This window comes from Bombus vancouverensis, chromosome 16, assembly GCF_051014615.1.
Source record: "Bombus vancouverensis nearcticus chromosome 16, iyBomVanc1_principal, whole genome shotgun sequence".
In the NCBI taxonomy this organism is placed as follows: Eukaryota; Metazoa; Arthropoda; class Insecta; order Hymenoptera; family Apidae; genus Bombus; species Bombus vancouverensis.
Window position 1 is genome coordinate 3,329,429 of NC_134926.1, and position 23,381 is coordinate 3,352,809.

The 23,381-nt window shown below is 40.1% G+C and overlaps 1 protein-coding gene and 1 pseudogene across 1 annotated transcript; both read right to left on the reverse strand.

Moving 5' to 3' along the window:
* Positions 1 to 13,702: 13,702 nt before the first annotated feature.
* On the reverse strand, positions 13,703 to 18,886 carry LOC117163078 (very long chain fatty acid elongase 6 pseudogene; annotated as a pseudogene).
* A 3,789-nt stretch (positions 18,887 to 22,675) lies between these two features.
* On the reverse strand, positions 22,676 to 23,155 carry LOC117163079 (uncharacterized). Its single transcript, XM_033345071.2, has one exon. It carries the CDS (start codon positions 23,153 to 23,155, stop codon positions 22,676 to 22,678), a length of 480 nt encoding a protein of 159 aa, XP_033200962.2.
* Between the last annotated feature and the right edge of the window lie 226 nt (positions 23,156 to 23,381).

A 23,381-nucleotide genomic window follows, 5' to 3' on the forward strand; every position in this document is an offset into this window, starting at 1 on the left:
AGGAACAAGGAACCCAGTCGATCTGGAAATACGAGGAAGGCGCGACGCTACAATTGCGGTGATGCGGAGCACGTGTGTGCAGAGAGTCCGAGTAAATCGAGAGGACCTAAGTGCTTCAAATGTAGGGAGTACGGACACGTCGCATCAAAGTGCGACAATCTGGGTGAGTTTTCAAAAAAAAATTTGTAGCGTGTTTCGATTGTTACAAACAAGGCGTGGTAAGAATGTCAAAATCGAAAATTTCGAACTGAGCGCGCTGATAGACACTGGTAGTGAGTTGACTCTAATGCGAGCAGATCAACATGGAAAAATCGGAGCGCCCGGATTAAGTCGGGAAATCATTGGATTTCGCGGTGTCGGTTCCGGAAGAAATTTTACGCTCGGGAAATTTTCGACGAATATTGTTATAGACAATGAGTCGTGCTGTATAACGATACACGTAGTTCCAGACACAGTGATGCAACATTCGTTTATTATTGGCGCAGACTTTTTGGACACTGTTGAAATAAGTATAGTAAATCCCGATGAGTGTCCGGAAGTCCTTAAAATAGATGTAGAGACACAGGCGAGTGAGGCAGATTTGTCCCACGTTACGGACATGCAACATAGGCAGGCAGTGGAAAATCTGATCCGAGATTATAGAACGTGTTATTACAAGATGATTTTCCAGTTTACGAAAGGCCGCGAAGACTATCTCCACAAGACAAGGTCGAAGTCGATAAACAAATCAAAATGTGGCTGGAAGACGGAATAATACGCCAGTCACATTCCGATTATGCCAGTCCGATCATTTTAGTCAAAAAGAAAGATGGCTCGACTAGAATCTGTATCGATTACAGACAGCTAAATCGAAAAGTAGTGAAGGACAGATACCCGCTGCCCTTGAACGAAGACCAATTAGATTCGTTGCGCTGCTCGAGGGTATTCAGCATTCTGGATCTCAAGAACGGATTCTTTCATATTCCTGTTGGGGAAAGTAGTAGAAAGCATACGGCATTCGTAGTCCCCACGGGCCAGGATGAATTCCTTAAGATACCATTTGGATTATGTAATTTGTCAGCCGTCTTTCAGAAATTTATAAATGCGGTTTTTAAAGAGTTGATTGCGACGGGGGTTGTTCTAACGTACATGGACGATCTGACTGTGCCGTCGACTGACCTTTCGAGTGGAATTGAAAAGCTAAGATCGGTATTGCATGTCGCTAGCGAACACGGACTACTCATAAACTAGAATAGGTGTCGATTTCTACAGACAAGGATAGAATATTTGGGCTACATTGTCGAAGGCGGTAACGTTCAGCCATCGGAATGCAAAACCAGGGCTGTCGCTAATTTTTCGGAGCCTCGGTCCGCTAGAGATGTTCAGAGTTTCCTTGGTTTAACGGGATATTTTAGAAAGTTTGTGCCCCGATATTCTATCATTGCGAGACCATTGTCGAATCTGCTAAGAAAAGATGTTCTGTTCAGGTTCGAGTTGCGCGAGCGAGAAGCCTTTGTAAGGCTGAAAGCAGCGCTGAGCGAGAAACCGGTGTTGAAGCTGCACTGCGTGGGGGCGGAGACTCAGCTGCATACAGATGCGTGTAGTGTGGGATGCGGTGCAATTTTATTGCAACGCGACAGTGAGGACGGCGCTTTTCACCCTGTGTATTATTCGAGTGGAAAGACTTCGCCGGCTGAGGAGAAATACACCAGCTATGAGCTTGAAGTTCTGGCCATCGTGAAAGCGTTAAAGAAATTCCGTGTTTACCTGCTCGGTATTCCGTTCAAAATCGTTACAGATTGTCAGGCATTTGCATTAACAATGGAGAAAAGGGACTTGTGCGTACGTGTTGCGAGGTAGGCGATCCTTTTAGAGGAATTCGACTACAAGGTGGAGCATAGACCGGGGAGTAGTATGATGCATGTTGATGCGTTGAGTCGGAATCCGCTACCCGAAGTCATGCTGATACACGAGGACGAGCGAGGGATCGTTGCACGGCTAAGGAGCGCGCAGCTGCAAGAAGACGACCTGCGGCAGATCCGAGACACCATCGAACAACATGAGGCCGACGGGTACGACCTAAAGAACGGTATTTTATACCTAGATATAAGGGATACATCGTTATTGGTCGTGCCAAAGTCGATGCAAACTCAGGTGGTTCGACGAGCTCACGAACGCGGTCACTTTGGCACCACTAAAACAGAAGCGTTGTTAAGGAGGAATTATTGGTTCAGAGGAATGCGCGAGAAAGTGGAAAAGGTAGTGCGGAGTTGCATCGATTGTATTCTCGCGGAGAGAAAGCAAGGAAAACAGGAGGGGTTGCTAAATACCATCGACAAGGGAGAATTGCCGCTCGACACCTACCACATCGACCACCTTGGACCCTCTACAAAAAAAAGTTATCGACATATCTTTGTATGGGTGGACGCGTTCACAAAGTTCGTCTAGTTGTATCCCACCAAGTCGACGGGTTCTGCCGAGGTTATTAGTCGCTTGAGGAAGCAGTCTGCGAATTTTGGCTATCCGAGGAGAATCATCTCCGATCGCGGGACAGCATTCACGGCCGGCGCCTTTGAAGACTTCTGCAATTAGGAAGGCATACAGCACGTTGGGACTACAACTGGGATCCTGCGGGCAAACGGTCAAGTAGAAAGAGTGAACCGGACGCTTATTCCACTGCTGACGAAGCTATCTGCGCCAACGCCGCACAAGTGGTTCAAACACCTGGAGACAGCGCAGAGGTATTTAAATGCAACTCTCAATGTAAGTACGAACGCTGGTCCGTTCCAGTTGTTATTCGGAACACGAATGAGGATGCGAGACGATCTACAGATCAGGCAGCTAATCGAGGACGAACAGGCCGCGGTGTTCCAAGAGGAACGAGATGAGTTGCGTGCAGACGCAAAGAGACGGATCGAGGAGAAAAACAAGCGGACGTATAATAAGAGACGCAGGAAGGCGACAGCATACAGGACGGGAAATCTAGTGGCGATCGAGAGGACGCAGGGCCGTCCCGGGCTAAAGCTGCATCCGAAGTTCCTTGGACCGTATTGGGTGGTAAATGTCCTGCGAAGTGACCGATACATAATGCAGCGAGAGGGCAGAATGTTGACGATAGTGATGTAAGTGCGAGCAGCGATGATGAGCACACCTGAGTGCAGATGTGATTGTCAGGGAATGTCGTATCGTAAAAGAAAAGAGTTTGATTAGAGATCGGTTGAAAATAGAAAAAACCGTGTCATCGTCCATCGGTAGTTAGTTTATATTGAAGAGCGCCTATGTGACTAAAGTCACCTAGTTCTTGCAAAACATGAGCGTGCAGAGATACGAGAAAAACAATAAAGAGCCCTAGAGCAGAAGAACGGTTACGGGTTCAAGGAGCGATAACCGAGAGGTCAGAGTATGCGAGTCGAAAATTGAGTGTGTTGCGAGAGTCAGAGTTGATCGAGACGTCGAAGAGTAGAGTTGAGAGAGCTAATCGAGTCGTCGAAGAGTAGAGTCGTTAGAGTTGTTTGAGTTGCTAGTGAGAGAGAGAGAGAGAGAGAGTGTGTGTTAGATTCGTTGCGACGAGAGTTGCCAAATAACTGTAAAGTTATTTGAGATAGATACGAGTATCGCATTTAGTTTCAGTTAAATAAACACCGTTTTCTGTTCAAGTAATACCTGTATATTCAATTCATTATTAATAGATTGTAAGTAATCGGGAAAAAATTTATATCTTAATTTCCACGACACTACAAGTGTCTTCCGTCCGATGACGACGTGGGAGGGATTTATGATCATTGTGAAGGAGTATACGATCTCTTTCCTTAAATAAGGTTTGAGTTTTAATGATTTTTCTTTTCTCATCTCTCCTGTCTCTCTTTCTACTTTGTTCAAGAGTGTTCTTCGCTATCATTCTATATTTTTGCAATTGCTTTTGCCATAATGCAAACATTTCATCGTAGGTATATATGGAAGTTCGGGATACGGAACATGGAAGGTTAGCTTTTCTTCCAAATGTTAGTCCGTAGGGTGAAAATCCAGTTGCATCGTGTGTCGCGGTATTATACCCTTAGCAAATAAAGTCTAATACCTGATCCCATTCTTTATTAGGATCGCGTAGGCTTGTGCGAATCATGTCTTTTACTGTGGCGTTTGTTCGTTCTAAGGATCCGTTAGATTGAGGATGAAAACTAGTGATCTTTATATGTTTGATTTAAAATGCTTCTTCGAATTTTTCCATTAGCTCGCTTATAAAGTTGTGCTTGGTCTGTTAGTATTGTTTTGGGTGCTGAGAAGATGTAAATGTAGTGGTATAGTAGTGCATCGATAATTGATTCGGTTCGTTGTGTTTTCAGTGGTACTAAAACGAGATATTTTGTTAGATCGTCGTGAATTGAAAGAATATTCAGAATAATACATCGGACCAATTAGATCCATGGCTATCTTTTCGTTTGGTTCTACTGGTGTCTGAGGAATTATATGTTGTTCCTTGGGTCTGATTCTAACTAGCTTTTGTCGTTGACAAGCTTCACAAGTTTTTATAGAATCTTCTATCTTTTCCATGAGGTGTGGGATTTTGAATTGGTCTTTGATTTTACTATATGTCTTTTAATACCTAAGTGTCCACTAATGTCGTTATGGTTTTCGCGTATAATATCTAGAGCTTGTTCATGAGTTATGGTTCGTATCGGTTCGTATGCAAAAGTTATTTCTTCAATTTGATCGTTGATAAACATGAGTGTTACTTTAATTCTATCTTTTTCGGTTTCGGTAAAACTATTGTCCCCTATTTCGATTTTCTTGTGTTTCTTGGTTAGTTCAACAATTTTTCGAATCCAAGTATCTTTGTCGAATAGACCTAGTGTTTCTCTATTCAATTGATAGAATGTGTGATCGTTTGGCGTGATTTTAAGTCGTTTCGGTGGAGTCGCGTCTTGTGATCATGCGTTGAAGTGTTCTACTATGTTTCTAGAGTTTGCAGGTGTGTCTGGGACTGGTTTGTCAGTAATTTGCTAAATTTCTCTGGAAAATGCGTCAGCTGCTGTGTTCTCTTTACCTTTGTAATATTGAATCTCATATTCGTATTCTTCGAGTTTAAGTCTCCATCTAAGTAAACGCGAGGAAGGGTCTTTGCAATTTTTGAGCCAAGTGAATGCTTGGTGGTCGGTTCGAATAACGAATCGTCTTCCTAACAGGTATTGCATGAGTCTTTTAATTGCCCACACGATAGCTAATAATTCCTTTTCTGTGGTAGAATAATTTTTCTCTGGTGGGTTGTGTTACGTCGCGTAACACTCTATCTAGACCAGGCCACACACCCCGGTGTTACTTACAGCGTACCCTCAATAGTCTCAAGTATCCTCCATAAATCTCAGGAATTTCCTAGTCGAGATCCTTCAAACCGAACAAACATCTGTTTTCCGAACCATTTCTAAAGACCATTGTCTACTACGGCTTGAGAAGGGAAAGTTAGTTTTTCCAACGTACGATGCAACTTTCCTCCTACTAACCACTTTCTATCGAGGGCGGCTAAGACTCTTCCTAGTCCACCAACCTTCGTTTAACCAATTAACAACAAAGCCTATTTCCCTCACTCTCTTAGCCAAAATCGTCACCAACAAATCCGATGGTCCCGTGCGCTAGACACACCCATCCTTAGCTTTCCTCTGCCACAGCATCATCTCCGAACATCACTGATTCTTCAACCTTCAAACATACAACATCCTTCGACCGGGTTTACACCCGAAGATCAGTCAATCACTTATCTTATACACACGCACCAGCGTAACTATCTTCTTCACGAAGTTGTTGGAATAGATTGTAATTCACAACTTGTTACATCAGTGTCATATTCAATTAACTACCTCTATTATCCTAATCGAAATAGGGGATCGATCATTTCGTGGCGTCGATTATCTAATCGTAACGGGAATTTACGACTCCCGTTGGCGAGCTTCCTCGTAATCGCGTCTCTCCGCGAGTGGTCGAAACAGGTTGAATGTTCGTGATATGTAACAGCAAGGATATTCGTCTTGTGATAACATCGCGCCTATTCCTTCATTGGAAGCGTCTGTGATAAGTGTGAATGTTTTCGTGTAGTATGGGTATGCTAAAACTGGAGCTGAGCATAACTTTTCTTTTAGTGTGTCAAAGCTTGTTTGTTGCGTTTCTGTCCATCTAAAAGGATTGTCTTCCTTTGTATAAATTCGACCAATTGCGGGGAGACGTAATCGCGAGGAGAGACGTCAACGGGAGTCGTAAATTTCCGTTACGATTATAACAATCGACACCACGAATTGATCGATCCCCTGATTTCCTTTGAGATAATAGGGGTGATTGAGTTTGTATAACACTGTGATTCACAGAATTATAAATTATATATTTCCAACACTTAGATTACACTGTCGAAGAGAGATAAATAGATAACAACTTGTCGCACGAAAATGCGATAGATATGTACGCTAGAGCAGGGCTCTTATAATGGAAGTTAATGTATTAATGGACGTAGCACTATAATATATTTAGGAGGGGAGATGTATGTTCGACAACAGCGAGAACCGACAAAAGGTTTGCGTGAAGTATGCGACTCTCGCGCTATGTGTGGACTGCCGCGTTAGGCGTTAGTTTTTAGACTTAGTAGTTGACTTTTCCAACGATGTAGAAGAAGTGAAGTTGAGTGACGATGCTGTGTCGGAGGAAAGCTAGTGATGGGTGTGTCTAGCGGACGGGATCATCGGATTTGTTCATGCCATTTTAGGTCAGAAAGTAAGGGCAGTATACATTGCCTCGGATTGGACAAACGAAGTGAAGTTGAGTGACGATGCTGTGTCGGAGGAAAGCTAGTGATGGGTGTGTCTAGCGGACGGGATCATCGGATTTGTTCATGCCATTTTAGGTCAGAAAGTAAGGGCAGTATACATTGCCTCGGATTGGACAAACGAAGGTTGGTGGACTAGGAAGGGTCTTAACCGCCCTCGATAGAAAGTTGCTAGTAGGAAGCATCGTACGTGAGATACGTAACTTTCCCGTGTCAAGCCGTAGTAAACAATAGTCTTTGGAAACTGATTTAGAAAAGACATTTGTTGGGTCTGAAGGACCTTAGCAGGCAAGTGACTCGGGGTTATGACGGGTGCTTAAGGCTATTGAGGGTACGCCGCACGGAAGAGCGGACATCTGGTGTCCGTCTGGCCCGCGGTGTGTGACCTGGGCCAGGCAGAGAGTCGCCCGGCGTAACACTTTGTGAGATCTGTTAATTGTTTGGCAAATTTGGAAAAGTTTGTAATGAATTTTCTGTAATATCCTGCTAATCCGAGAAATGATTTTACGTCTGTTGGTGTTTTGGGAATCTTAAAGTCTTTAACTGCGGAGATCTTTTTAGGATTTGGCTTTATGTCCTCGTGTGTTATGACCTGTCCTAAGTACTCTAATTCAGGTTTTAGAAATTCGCATTTGTCGGGTCGGATTTTTAGTCCTAACTCTTTTAATCTTTGTAATACTATAGCAAGGTGTTCATTATGTTGTTGAATTGTACTGCCGAATATTATTATGTCGTCAAGGTATACAAAACAGTATGTATTCAATAATCCTCGTAACGCGGTATCCATCATGTGTTGGAAGGTGGCTGGGGCGCTTTTAAAACCGAATGGCATACGATTATAGTGAAAGTGTCCCTGAGGTGTGCTAAAGGCTGTATATTTCTTTGAGTCGGGGTCCATAGGTATTTGATGGAATCCTGAAGATAAATCTCGAGCGGAGAAGAATTTGGCGTTGCCTAATTATGATAAGATGTCGTCGATTGTCGGTAATGGGTAAGCGTCTTGGTCGGTGAATTCATTTAGCTTTTGAAAGTCCATAACTATACGCCATTTTTGTTTGCCTGATGCGTCTAATTTCTTGGGTACTACCCATACTGGACTGTTGTAAGGGGAATCTGATTCTTCAATAATATTTTTATCTAACATTTCTTTCATTTGTTTTTCGATTTCTGCTTTATGGGCTTTGGGAGGTCGGTATGATTTGATATTGACGATTTTGTTTTCGCGTAAGGTGATGGTGTGTTTTGTTAAATTGGTACAAGGTAGGGTATCGGATTCTAGGTTAAATACGTCTATGTAGTGTAGGAGGATATTTTCAATAGGAATACGAAGTTTGTCTTCAATATGGTCTAGTCTAATTATTTGTTTCATTTTAGCAATTTTATCGAGATCGTTTTCATAAGAAAGATCATTAGTAATTAAATTTGGTTGCTCATCAGTATTGCAGAAACATACTCTTGTCGGAACTTTATCCAGATAAATTGTCTCGATTTTGGTTTGCCCTGGGAGAATGGTTTTCGGCTCCTGAAAAAATATTTCGTTCCCGTTTAGTTGTATTGATTCGTTGCTAATTTGGTATGAGTAGTTAGAAAGCATAGGGAAGCTAATTATTCCGGCTTCTATTAAAGGAAAATCGTCTGGTACAACGTGAAATGTGTTCATGATGTTAAAGAATTGAAAGTCTACTGTTACGTCAGTTTGGTATTTGTCATTGCCCATGTAAAATGTTTTAGCTTCTGTCTTTTTAGGTTTGAATGTGGCACTTGACCTATTAACTAAATTTATTCCTGCACCGGTATCGATTAAATATCGTTTGATTCCTGTTCCTGATCGAACTCCAGTGGATAGAAGACTTCCTGTTGTTGCGTATATTCGCATGATGTCTCTTGAGGTTCTGGTAGTGTCGTTTCCTCTTCTTGTCCCGTATTCTCCATGTTTATATTGTAGCTGCGCGAGGGCGGAAGGTTTCGCTGGCTGGCCGGTTGAAAATTTCGACAGTAATTTGGGGTATGTCCTATTCGGTTTCATTTTCACTCTTTCTTGTAGTAGTTTCCCTTCTAACTGGTTAAATCTGCTTCCAGAGATAGCCTTATCGTTGTTTGTCTGAGCGTTTATCTGCGGACGACTAGGCGTAGTCATCGGACTGCTCCTAAGTGGGGAGTTGCGCTGTGACGATACATTCCCTCGGGTAAATGACTGAGCTCTTATCTGCTGGCTTGTAAGGTGCGCGGTTTTGTACTTGATGTTCTGATTTCTATCTCGGGTCTTAGATTTAGTATGAATATTTTAGTTGCGCGTTCGTTTTCTAAGTCTATCGCGACTGCTCGTCGAATCGGATCGCGGATTTCGTGTTGCAATGCGTATATAAGTTCATTGAGACTATGTCGGAATCTTTTGACATATCACTGTACTGATTCGTTAAAACTTTGACGAGTTCTTTGTAGTTTATCGCGTGCCCCATTTGAAGTTATATTAATTGATACGAATTTTCTCAGGTTTTCGAATAAGTCGCCATATGTCTCGATAACTGAATGTCTAGTGCTTCCTTCAGCTTCGCCGACATTACGTTGGTTAGAATTAGTCTTAATAGAGCAAGTGTTTCTTTACATTCCGATCTAGCTTCTCTTACACGTTTGACGAATCCCTCCACTCCAATGTTATCTTGACCGTTGAGGACTGGGATGAACTTGATGCTGGTTTTTGCACCAGTGCCATCTGTAGTCTTGTAAATATGTAAATATGTGATATATTACCTGTAATTTTGTAAGCTTTTTCATATTAAAGATGTAAATTATATTTATCATATTGGAGCAAAGATTGTTTTATAATTGTTTTATTCAGCACAATCGTTATTTAAGACTTAGGAAAACATTTATATAGCAATCACACCACTGTGCGCATTTGTGGCGCGCGCCTCCGTACAAGGAAAGCATTTAGGACTGGACTGCCGAAGCGAAAGGATTAAAAGTCATCTTGCCGAATAACGGTAATAACCGTAAAAAAGGGAACAATAATAAAAAGTTGAGAAGAAATCCGTTCCTTTGGATGGATATTGTTGACGACATGACTGGAAAGGATATGAGGTGGATACGATTGGAACCATGATTTGGGTATAAAATTAAATATCGTACAGAACAATAAAAATAGAAATAGTGAAGCCTCGAACGCAGCGCTTCTCAATCTCAAAAGCGCTGTGGCGGATATATACGCTCCGGAGGGGACCATAGTTAATGAACCAGGCACGTCCACGGACAAGATTTCAAAAATTATTGTTCCATTAATGGAGTATAAGTTTGTTTGTCCGTTCTGCGAGAAAAGGGAAGCCCATCTTTTCTTTATGATGTTGGGATCCTGGTGTTGCGACGCACAACTTACTAACGACCAGTCAGGCGGCAACTGATCGGTTGTTTATCGCGAGCCTTGAACGGTATTAACGCCCAAGGTGGAGGAGTACAATAAAGATAAAGAGCGAGGTTTAGTTCACCTTATTTATTACACTCAATACTCTGATTACACTGGGTTAAGTTACTATATTCCACGTTCTACTCTGAATACACTGTCCGTAAGTTTACTGATTATCATGTTAAATATACTGTTTACTGAGTGAGTACTGGTAAGTGTTGACTCTTAGAATACTGATGCAAGAGTCTGTCCTGTCCGTAAGTTACGGAATATACTGTTAAATATACTGTTCACTGGTACGTGTTGACTCTTCGAATACTGCTGCAAGAGTGAGTCTTGGGGCTTGCTGTTGTAGCGGAAGGTTCGTCGTGGGTGCGTCCCAGGTCTGTTCCTACCTGGTCCTTGGGTAAAGCCGTATGTTTCTGAATGGGCTGGCTGCCTTAGTGACGGTCCACGCGGGTGGCCTTACACTTGAGGAAACCCGCGTGTCCCGTCTTTCTGAGATGTAGCATGAACTAACGCAATTTCGTAGTTTATGGGTTTTTCTGGGAGGTTCCAAAGTACCTGGACTGTACAATAGGCCCACTGTTTATGACGAGTCCGCATTACGGTACCCTTGACGGTCGTCCTGCCCGAGGCTCGCGTCTGGTGGTCATACCGTAGCGGCAATTACCAGGCGACCCCTCGAAATCTCGAACACCTGGACAAGCACCTTAGTTTGCATCATGTGGATATTCCCATTTAATGGGGGTGCATAAGTCGTGGTAGAAGCTTCCCAAAGCTCCATGGGGCGATATGCCATACGCCAAAATGTAGTCACTCCGCGCAATGTCGTGAGGGTCAATTTAGATGCGAAACTTGCCTCATGAGCTTCGGATCCCAGAGAGGGTTATTGACGTATGACCTGCATGCTCAGCCTGCCGTCAGAAATGTTAAGAGAAGGGGAACAACGGACCCCCCCCCCCCCTATACAAGAAATCAATAGTAGAGTGTGGACAGTGGAAGAGGTTATAAGAAATAGGAGAACAGGCCTAAAAAATGAACACGTTGGTCCTCAGGAGAGTGTCCAAGAGACAGAGGGCGGGTACGATCTCATTGATCCTAAGTGCGAATCAACGCGGGTTGAAGATATTGTAACAAATGACGAATCAACGTGAAGATGGCGGCGAAACATAATAATAGAGATAGAGAGACCAACCGAGGTGCCTCCTTAATAGAGGGAGGTCTATGCCCGGTTGAAACAGATCTGGGCCGAAATGTCAATTTTAAAATAAATTTTAGTTATAAGTCCCTACGAGGGGGTACCTCGGAAGTATGGAGCTTTCTTAATCGGAAGTCTCACAGGTTTTTAGCCAAATGCCCCGTCATCTAATTAGTGACATGCATGAATGGATTAACGAGATTCCCTCAGTCCCTATCTAATATTATTTCAAGATCTCAGGAGATTTTTAAATAAGATTTTTAACTAATATTCTTGGACTGATGTAAGTATCACGATGGAATTCTTTTCTAAAATTTTCTAAAAGACATATAAGAGTTATATTTTACAAGAAAATAATATTGATATTTTTATACGATTTATGAAGCGGACAGCGGCAGCTGTAGCGTGATAGGTGAATTTGCTGCACTAAAACAATATTCAATATTCTTTTCATATTCATATAACTTTTTGTTTGCAAAAATTGTTTGCGAGAAACTGTGACGCCAGGAAAATGTTTGATCACATCTCTGCAAATTCGTCTCTATAAAATTACGTAGTTTGTTAATTTAAAAAAATTAAAAATCCTTCTTACAAACATTCAACAAAATCGGAAGATCCATATGATAACTCGTTTTTATACTGATTTGCGCAAAGCCATAGTGTTCCATAATGCCATAATGCCAAAGCCATAATGTTCCGTAGCGGTGTTTAGATATCGTGATATTAGTAAATTTTTTGAAAAAAATATACGAATCAAAATATTCCCAACGAATCAATTCTGAGAAAATATTACTTAGAAGATTCGTATAAAACAATTAATTAAAGTATACGAAATGATATTAGTGAAAAAAAAATGTGCATTTCAATTCATAAAACGACAGATAAAGTTGTCCGTTATATAGGAAACATGGCACATTATGTGTGAGGACCATCAATGCTTCAGTTACTTGCCTGTAAAGAATAGGAAAAGAATAGATTACGCTATTGTTGCATGACTAGTGAATATATTATCGAAAGTAATATCGCAGAGCAATCGCGACTCTGCTTCATTGCTTAGATAAATGTTTTAAAATAAAGGTATTTCTGCCTCCGTTTCATAGAATTGAACAAGTGCAGGTGGAAGAAGTTCTCCATTCATAACAGCTTGCTTAGTCTAAATGCACCGTGACTCGAAACCAGAGTTGCTTTGAATTTACGCAGCAAATAGTGATCAAAAATATTGAAACTTAATCGTACGATTAATGTTATTTAATTTTCCGTCATAGGTAGTAACGCTAGCACACAAAATATGTAAATTTTCGTCAATATTGTACCTCAATCCTTGAATATTGACCACATACGATCGATAGTATTGTCAATACTTGGCGTTTAGTATCACTGTCAGTGAGGATAAAAAATAAAATAAGTATATCGGGTACACGAACAAGAGTCTGTATCCAAATTATTTGTTATGCATGGGTAATTTTAAAGATGAAAGATATATTAAAGAATACACATACATACATATATGTTTAAAAGGTATATCAGCTAGGGTAGGATTCTATAAGCAGATATAACTTTGTCCTATGAAGTTTTTTCATATAACAATAAGGAAGAAGTTTAGGTGATTCCACTTAGTTGTATCCATTGCTAGTATGTAAGAACTGTAGTATCGTGGACGAAAGGCCTAAGAAATATCGGGCGAACTATGAACAATGTCGCGAGAGCCGAGGCGCCGTCGGGCCCATCAATGTCAATCATCGGTCTTTTCAAGTGCATAGTTTCGTGGAAAAGACCTACGTGACCCTGGCTACGAGCGTCTGCAGAACACGTGTGCGGTGGGCCTAGGAAAAAGGCAATAGAATGCGACAACGGCCAGAGTGTGAGTCGAGAAACAGAGTGTGAGTCGAGAAGCAGAGTGCGAGTTGAGCGGACACGGAGTGTGAGTCGGCGTGCGAAGATATCGTAGTCTGTCCTTTTGTTATCGAATATCACTCATTAAAATACCTTAAACTTTAAACTCTACCAGCAATCACTTGTCCTTACTCTAAGAATCCACAAGTTACTACAGAACTGACAAAAAAAATTGTCCAGGAACAAATTATGCGATAAAATTGTTCAGAAATGAACAAAATATATAAATAATTTTGTAAGACTGTTTGTATTTTGGAAATTTGTACGCATCATGACAACAGCAATAAAGAGAAGTCACAAATATAAACCTCCGTTTTCCTTTTATTAATTAAGTGTTTTTTTAATTAAAATTTTTTTAATTAAGTGTTTTCACGAAATGCTATCAGAAAGCGTTTATAGAGAAAGATTTTAAAAACTTTGATACACTTTAGCTAGTCTTTGGTTTATAACACTCCTTTCTTCCATTGACGTGAACGTTCTCTCCGACTTTGTTTTTCCGTTTGTCGGAAAGATAAGCCTTGAAGAAAAATTTTCCAAATAGAATTAAATAACTGAAGTAGATGGTGAAACTAAGTATACAATTTTTGCGCGTAGTGTAGCATTCAAGTTGACCATTTTCACGGTAATAGTAAGCCGCAATAGTTACAACGCAACCAATCACCATTTGTACCAGCTGCATCGTAGTAATCATCATGGCAAAGCCTTTTGGTAATTTGTATTGCATTACTTTTAAAGTATAATAAGAATACATCCAGGAATGAACAAAGTAGTTCATTACGGTATACCACCTTGTGACTGCTGTAGTCTCCGCATACGTGAACCAACAGAAAGGAACAACAGTTAAATGATTGGTAAAAATGTAGAAATATCAATGGTTGCTTTCGTAACACAATGAAGATCGTATCGCCAAATTCTGGGATTTTTGATAGGACCAATACCCATGTCCAAAAGCCAGAAACATGATCTTGCAAAAGGTGGATGAAAGGAAAATAATTCCATTCTTATTGTATTGATGTATTCCATTTGATTCATTTTGTGAATATGACATTTAAATCAAAGCCATGTATTATGTTCCATACAATGAAACGATAAGAACTTTGTTATTTTGATTTGGAAATATAATCATACAATGTGTATAGTATAAGGCGATATGTTGCGAATTGGTAGACATAACTGATTATATCAATCGATAAAATTCATTTCAGATACAAATTTATACGTGAAATCTTTTTAGAGAATTATTATAAGAATAATATCGTAAACAACTATTAAAAATGTATTTCCTATTTTACTAACGCTTTCCACATATCAATATTCACTAAATATCAAGCATAAGAAATTATTTCATATAACACTTCATTTCATTAATAATGTTTCATTAATAATTATTTTTTAAAATCGGCACTCACCTGAAAATATATTACAAGGTAAAAATATGAAAGTAGCATTACCTAGGTACTGCAAGCAATCCACTCCATAATGCAAGTGGACGCTTCAAGTCAAACTTTGGTCTGCTCGACATGTAGTACTTGCCGCCAAAAATTAGGATCACGTAAATAATGCAGCAGTGGTAGCAATACTGAAAATTATTCTGGAACCATTTTTGAGTGTCTGGATAAAAGTAGCTTTTTTCGAAGTTGAAGACATGCGAGTAGGTAGGTTCAATGATTTGCGGAGAACCCTCTTTATTCATCGTAAAATATTGTTTTTTACATCCACTGGTCGCAAAGCAATTAAAGAAAATACGCAATCTTTCGCCTACGTTGTCAATTGACTAAAATGTAAGAAGAAGAACTATTAACACTTTCTTTTAAAACTATGGAAATTGAAATATTTAATAAATAATGTATTAAAAACAATGTAAAATATTCTGAACAAAGTAATAAGACAATACAAACTAATAAATTAATCATTTTTACCTATCGTATTTAATTACAATGTAATACAGAATATTATTGTAAATTATTACAAATTTAAGGTGACTAAAACTTTTTATTTCACAGCTGAGCTCCGGGGCGAAAAATATTGCATTAAGAAGGAGGATCATTAGGAGCAGTACAACACCCATTCAAAAGCTGGTGCCGCCTCGGTCTATCACGAAAGGATTAAGGCAGTAAAGAAGCGCATCGTGGAGAAATGGAAGGAGTGGCGATTTGACAGAGAAGACAACTGGACGAAGCGACTGGTGGCGGATGTATGTTTATGTAGCGGCACTCGACAGCAAACTATAACAGGACAACGACAAGGCAGTGATTAGCACCCAGGTTCAAATCTCGGCACCCGTAGTCCGATTTTTCTTCCACGACATCTAAATAAGAAGAAAGCAGCAGTACCTCCGGACGACACACATTCACACATCAGCGGCACCAACCTATCCACCTCATTTATGTAGAAAATATAGGGGAAATATTGATCACTTCACCATGCAGATTCTGACAGCGCATGAGATTTTTTCATGTTTATCGTAAAGTGATGAATAAGGAGGACCACTTCAGTTGTTGGGACTGGCAATAGTGAAGGCGATGACGCCGAGCATGCGCTTTTCCACTGCCCAAGGTGGATACCTGAGATGACGGAGCTAGAAAATTACGTCAGCACACCAATTAGATTACTATATTTTCATTATGATGTGGTGATTGTTATTCATGTGTCATAAATATTTACACTTTTGTTTCATATTCATGTATTATATTGTATTATGTATTTATATGTTATATATTTGTCGGGTTTACATTAGAATTAGGGTTAGGGGCGTGAAACGAATCTTCATTAGGATTACACATTGTTGTTATGCAATAGCGAAGACATTGACTAGTGCAAATAAGATTATTAGTGCAAGTATGGATATTCTAGAATTGAAAAGTAACCGCAGTGATTAGACACTAATGACAATGGTATAGGGTCGAAAACGAATCCGCGGCCAACGGGATAACAAATGTACTTTCTTCCAAAGTCTAAGTTGGACTCGATTTACTTGCCTACGATACAAGTATTACTAAACTAGCTCTTTGTTAAAACGTAAAATTCACCGAGCGTAATGACGCTATGTAACTCGCTAATGAAACCTCACGAGAGAATGATTTTCCGTCCCGGTGATGCCACAGAGGAAACAAATATAATCAGATCGAATGACAACAATTGCTTAATTACAGGTGTGATAAAATCTAAGCTGAAGCATTAGAGGACTTTTCCCAAAATTGCAAAGGGAAGACTCCGGTTTTCCTTTCATAAGTATATGTCGGAGATGAAAGAACACCGGAGCCTTTGGAATTTTGGATAATCCCGCAACATTGTAACCTACAGTCTACTATAGCTGTAATTGAACAATTGTAGTTATTCAATCCGATTATAATTGTTCGAGAGTTGTGATAATGAGCTTGGGCTCTTCGAGTAAGATGATTGCCAGATGTCGATGCATCTCCGCAGTATATGTTCAGCTAGCCCGAGGGCCCGTTATAAATCTTAAGATTTAGCTAACCAAAGTCCTTCAAACAGACAAACAGTCTTTCTCCTACGGGAAGATAGGAGAGGCCTATTTTTCAACGAACGACGTCTCCCAATAGCAACTTTCCCTCGAGGGCGGCTAGCATCTTTTTCTAACCACCGATATGGAGATTAACCAATTAGCAGCAACGCCAATTTCCCTTACTTTCTGAACGAAGGCTTTTCTCGACGAATCCGATGATCTCGTGTCCTTAGACACACCCCATTATAGTTTTCCTCTGTGGCATCATCGGGACGGAAATTCATTCTCTCTCGTGATCTCATCGAGGAAAATTGGATCATTGTCATTAGTTTCTCGAGTACCTAACTACCACGGTTACTTGTCCGGTTCTATAATAATCGTATTTGCACTAGTCAATGTCTGTTACGTCGCGTAACACTCTACCTAGCCCAGGCCACACACCGCGAGCGAGATGGCAACCAGATGTCTTCGGATACTCACTGCGTACCCTCAATAGTCTCAAGTATCTTCCATAAATCTCTGGAATTTCCTAGTCGAAAAACTTTTCATGCTTGTAATGTTAAAAATTTAGAAAGAACGAGTTCCATTGTCGGATGATAAGTCAACGATTGCATAAATCTTTGTTTTTTGTAAATAACTATTGCAATATTTATTGTGAAACTGTTTTTAAATATATTAGAACACTTGCGCTACTTTCATCAGTATTTATAATCTACCTTGAAATAATAATTGCTAATATTTTATTGGATATGGTAAGAAGTAGAGAACTAAGACAACTATAGAAATTGAGGATCTCTCAGCGGAGAAAAAAAGGATATTCTTTGTCTGCAATGCCTGAAAAATTTAAGCTCGTGAAAATAAAAGTAAAAAAGATGTTCTTTTTTTATTATTATATTTGCACTTTACTTACTTTACTCTACTTTTCTTTATAATTGTCCAGCGGGACATTCGGTAAATTTTTCCAGCTTAAAAAAAGAAAGCGGTCAACTATCTAAGTACTAACCGTGCCCTACGTTGCTTAACTTTTGTAATCAGACGAAAACAAGTGCTTTTTTAATTTTAGTTGTAACGTTTATTGCCCAAAGAAATACATATTTTGTATATAAGGTGTTACGCCACGAGGCTTACCACAAGCTGTATTTTCTAACCGTCGCTCGCGGTCCTACAGTGTCGCAGGCGACCGTCTTATCTGCCCGCCGGATCATATACAATGTATCGACGAGAGCATAGTTGTCGCCAAGCAGCGAGCTCTAGAAACGTCGATTTTTGACCGTTACGTTTTTCACACAAGAAAAGGCATACGTGATCATAGGCGCGAACGGTGGCGTGACCCGAGCATAGTGGGGGTCGTCTTCCAAATGAGACAAAGGAATAATCGAAGGGCGATCAGTTCCTTCTGACGAGTCAAACGTGACATATCGACAAATCTGACGAGCTAACGAATTCATCTAGAGATATCGTAAAGTCGAGTCAACTTTCTGTAACATATTCATCATATTATTATAAAATATATTATTCTATGTTAACCTGTTAATACAGTGTTACATTTATTAAACCACCTCTGTTATCTTAACCGAAACAGAGGAACGACTATTTCGCGGCGTCGATTAACATAATCGTAGCCAGAATTTACGCCTCTCGCTGACGCGTTTTTCTAGTGACCGCGTCTCTCCGCGAACGGTCGTAACATAAGGTCTAAAATTCATACTGTATCGAATGCCTTTTCAAGGCTGGCTACTCGTTACTTTGCATTCAGAATCCACCAGACCGTGGCTATGATTGGCGACCATTTGTCACCTCGAGCCCGATCTCGCTATCACAAATCTTAAACAATTACAGCTATGATAAAATCTAGGCTAGAGTACTAGAGGATGTTCCCAAAATTTCCAAGGAAAGGCTTCGGCTTATCTTTCATCTCCGACATATATAATAATTTAACAGGGAATTCCAAATGGTTTCTGTCTGTTGGCTTTTTATAGGAACAAGAATAAGGTATTTTGTAAGTTCATCATGAATGGAGAGTATGAAGGAATTGCCTTGTTTTGTTTTGTTTAGTGGTCCTAATATGTCCGTTGCTATTTTGTCGTTTGGTACCAACGATATGGCAGTTATACATGGTTCTTCTCTGGATCGAATCCTAGTCATCTTTGCGGGTTGACAGGTCTCACAAGTTTTGATGCGTTCTTGAATCTTATCCACAAGATTCGGATCCACAAGTATAGGTCTCTTATTCGATCATATGTTTTCTGTATGCCGGGATGTCCTACTAAATCGTGGTTCTCTTGTAGAATTTCCTCCATTTGTTCTTCAGTAAACTCCTGAATTGGCCCCCATGCTAATGTAAATTCTTTGTCTTTATCGATACTATTGTAGAATAGAATCATTCTCTTGATTTCATTTTTCTCGGTTTCTGCGAAGTCGTAATATCCAAAACCTATCTTTTCATTCTTTTGAAGGATATTCCTTATTTTGTTGAGCCATGGCCGTGGTTCATAGTCTCCAAATTGCGTTTTTTTTATTTGGTAGAAGCTTTTGTCGTTGGGTCAGATTTTTAAATACTTCGGTTTTTCGCTAGATCCGATCCACAGTCCATACTCAAATAGAATATCGTATTCAGAGTTCTGCGGTTAGTTCTTCGTGCGTAAGTGTAACTGGTTCGTTAGTTATACAATATATTCTACTAAGTGCGTCAGCTGCAGTGTTGTCTTTGCTTTTAGCATATTCTATGTCGTATTCGTATTCCTCGAGTTTTAATCTCTATCGTATAAGACTTGACGAAGGGTCTTTGCCATTTTGAAGCCATTTAAGAGCTTGGTGGTCTGTTCTAATGGTAAATCGTCGTCCAAGTAGATATTGTCGGAGGCGTCTGGCTGCCCATACTATTGTTAATAGTACTTTCACGGCTGTAGAATAATTACGTTCAGGTGGATTCAAAGTCCTTGATATATAACTACATGTGTATCCATCTTGGGATAGAATGGCTCCTATTCCATCGTTACTTATGTCAGTGGTTAATACAAATGGTTTGTCGTAGTCTCGGTATTTTAATACGGGGGAGTCACACTACTTTTCCTTTAAAGTATCAAATGCGTCTTGAGTTTTGTCAGACCAATGGAATGGCATGTCTCTTTTGTGAGTTCAGTAAGTGGATTCGCTAGTTTTGCTAAGTTACGAATAAATTTTCTGTAGTAACCTGCTAGTTCAAGGAAAGATTTTACTTCTGTTGGATTTTTAGGCTGTCTGAAGTTTTTAATTCCTTCTATCTTCTTCGGATTTGGCTTTACTCCTTCAGCTGTTACGATATGTCCAAGATATTCTAGTTCCGGTTTCAAAAATTCACACTTATCCGGTTGTATCTTTAATCCCATTTCTCTAAGTCTTTGCAATACAATATTGCACATTTTGGTTGCGTTCTTCCATTGGTTGACCGAAAATAACAACTTCATCTAAATATGCGAAACAATGTTTGTTAATAAGTCCACGGAGTGCAGTATCTTTCATTCTTTGAAACATCACTTGTGCGTTTTTGAGTCCAAATGGCATTCGGTCGTAGTGATAATATCCTTGTGGTGTGGAAAATGCTGTGTATTTCTTCGATTCGGGATCCATAGAGATTTGGTGGAATTCTAAAGATAGGTCTAAAGCGGAAAAGAATTTTGCGTTTCGTAACTCTGATAGTATGTACGTTCTGTAAGTTCGTTAAGCTTTCTAAAGTCAATTACAATTCTCCATTTCTGTTTTCCTAAGGCGCGTTGTTTCTTTTGGTACAACCCATACTGAAGAATTGTAACGAGAGTCGGAAGGTTCTATGATATTTTTCTTAAGCATTTCGTCCGTTTGTCATTTAATTTCTGCCTTATGCCATTCAGGAGGTCGGTAGGATTTAGTATTTGTAATTTTATTTTTTTTTTTTAGCGTAATTGTATGTTTTGCAAGTGAAGTACATGGTAAGAGTTCTGTTTCAAGATTAAAGACGTCTAAATAATAAACTAGTATCTTTTCGATTGGTTCTCTAAGAGTTTTTTCTATATGCGAGAGTTTGACTGATTTTTTGAATGTTGAGATTTGTTCGTAGATGTTAGAATTTTCAATACTGTTAGTAATTGTTAAGTTTGACTCATCACCATTGATAAAGCATATGGGAGTTGGTTTTCCTTCTAGGTACACTGTCTTTGATATGGTTTGCCCAGGTGCTATGGTCCTATCCCGTTGTAGCAAAATAATATTATCATCCAGTTTCAATTTGTCGTTGGAAAGCTCGAATTTGAATTGTTGTAGCGCGGGTAAATCCAATATTCCATCTTCTATTAGCGGAAAATCGTTATCTACTACATAGAAGTCTATTTTTTGATGAACAGATTTATAATGATACTTTCTAAGGTTTCGAAAATAGAGTGTCCCATTGCGAATTTCTTCACGGGTACTGGTTCTATTTTTGGTGTCCATTTCCGCTTGAGTGGGTTAATTACTGCTCCTGAGTCCACAAGAAGTCTTCGTGTTGGTTGTCCAACTGGTCCAAGGAGTACTGTTGGGAGTTCTCCTGTAGTTGCGCTAATCCTGATTCTTCTGTTTCCATCTCGATGTTGTTGATTGGAGGTGCTCGTTGTTATAGGCCTGGAATTCGAAAATTTGAACACTGATTCGACGTATGTCCAAGACGATTGCATTTGAAGCATCGTAGTTGAGCTCGTTCTGGCAATGGTGCGCGTTCGGATTGTCGAAACGTAGTTCTTGGTTGAATGTTTTGTATGGGTGGAATTTTGTTATACGTGTTATTTGTAATCGTGAAGCGTACTGGGCGAGACGTCTGGTTGCGATCAGGTGGCGAAGCGGTTGTTTGTCGTGTCATCCGTTTGCGAGCGTTATCTTCTCAAAAGTATCTTTCCACGTCCATTGCTTCTTGTTTTGCGTCAATGATGTTTGGGGGAGGATTAACCAATAGCAATTGTCCTACTTCTGAGCGAAGGTCTCTTACATAGTCAGTCACAGAGTTCATGTTTAGTCGATCGTTCATTACTTGTCGAGTTAGTTCGTCTTTATACTCATTGGTAACGCTGTATTGAAGTTTGTTAAAAGCGCATCGAAATCTAGTGTTATAATTTGGCACAATTTCAGTTAATCCTTGCCTTATTTCTCTTAATTGATCTTGGTGTTCTCTTACTGATGTTTGAGTAGCTACGTTCCGTCTTAATGCTTCGGATAGAGTTTCGAAATCGTTAATACGGACATTGCGAATTGCCATTGCGGCTTTTCCTACAATTTTCTCTATTTTGATCATTTTTAATAATAATATTTGTTCGCTACACATCATTCTCATTTCTTGTATTTCATGAATAAAATCTTCTACGCTTATATCGTCGTCTCTGTTTAGTTCTGGGATGCATTTTAGAACGTCTGTAACTTTAAGCTCTGCTTGTACAAAACGTTCAGGGAATGTTCTGTCCTTGGATTGTCGAGGTGATATCTGAGGTATTGGAGGAGGTTCTCGAAGGACTAATTGGTCTTTAGCGGTGTATGTTATTTCATCTATGGTTATTAGGGAACTGACTTCTGATATATTTCTCATGGGTGTTCTTGCTAGAGTTTCATCCATACGTAGTGCAAGCATTAGAGAGCTTGCGGAGAAGACCTCGCAATTCCTGATTTCGTGGTGTCCTTGGCATGTCGGACACACCAACGTAATATTTGTTGCGGCGAATGTTTGCCCTCGCGGCACGTATTGTCGGCGGCGAGGACATTGGTAGAACGCCCTTTTTGTCACGGTTGATGTAGAGCTTGTTCTATCGCTGTTCGCCTGTGTTTTAAGGAAGTCTATCACGTGCGTATATGAGGGCATTTTTTTTGTTAGGTAAAGTGCATTGCCATTTGCGAATGGTGGACGAAGGTAACTTCGATGTGAATAGCTTGATAAGAACGACATTTGGTGTGACAGGTTCACCTAACCTTCTCTAGCGATCTAAGATTCACCGTGACTGTTTCGAGAAAATCAACTACGGCTTCGGGTGTTTCCTTCTTTATTTTAGGATAGTCGTATATCAAGTCCCAATGACGCGTACAGACTTGACGGTAGCAGTGACATTTTCCTTCCAGAACGTTAAGAGCGATGGAATAGTTGGACTCTGTGACGTCTAAGGACTGGATGCTTCGCGCGGCCTTGCCAGTCACGGATGATCGAAGATAATGGAATTTTTGGATCGATGTCAGTTTCTCATTTCGGTCAATTATAGATATGAATGTGTTGTAAAAAGGATCCCATTCTTCCATGATGCCGTCGAAAGTAGGCAACTGAATCTCCGGTAACTTGGTTGATATCGGTTCGGGACCGGTGCCTGATTCGCATTTTGTCGGTATCGACGCCGATGCTTGTGATGATGACGGCTTACCCGCATTCTTAAATTGTAATACTGTTCCCATATCTCGAGTCCGCGCGTATGTTTCTCTTCGTCTAATTCTATTATTTCGCGTTGGGTGGCTTCGAATGCCGTCCAAACTTCGTTCAGCCGTTTCTCAATGAATCTTAAATGAGACTCTACCTGATGGCTGGATTCTTCGTATTCGTCCAGTTGTTTCGATAAAAGTGTGATTCGACCGATATAATAGGCTCGGCTTCGACGCAAGGCGGTTAATCTGTCTTCGCTTG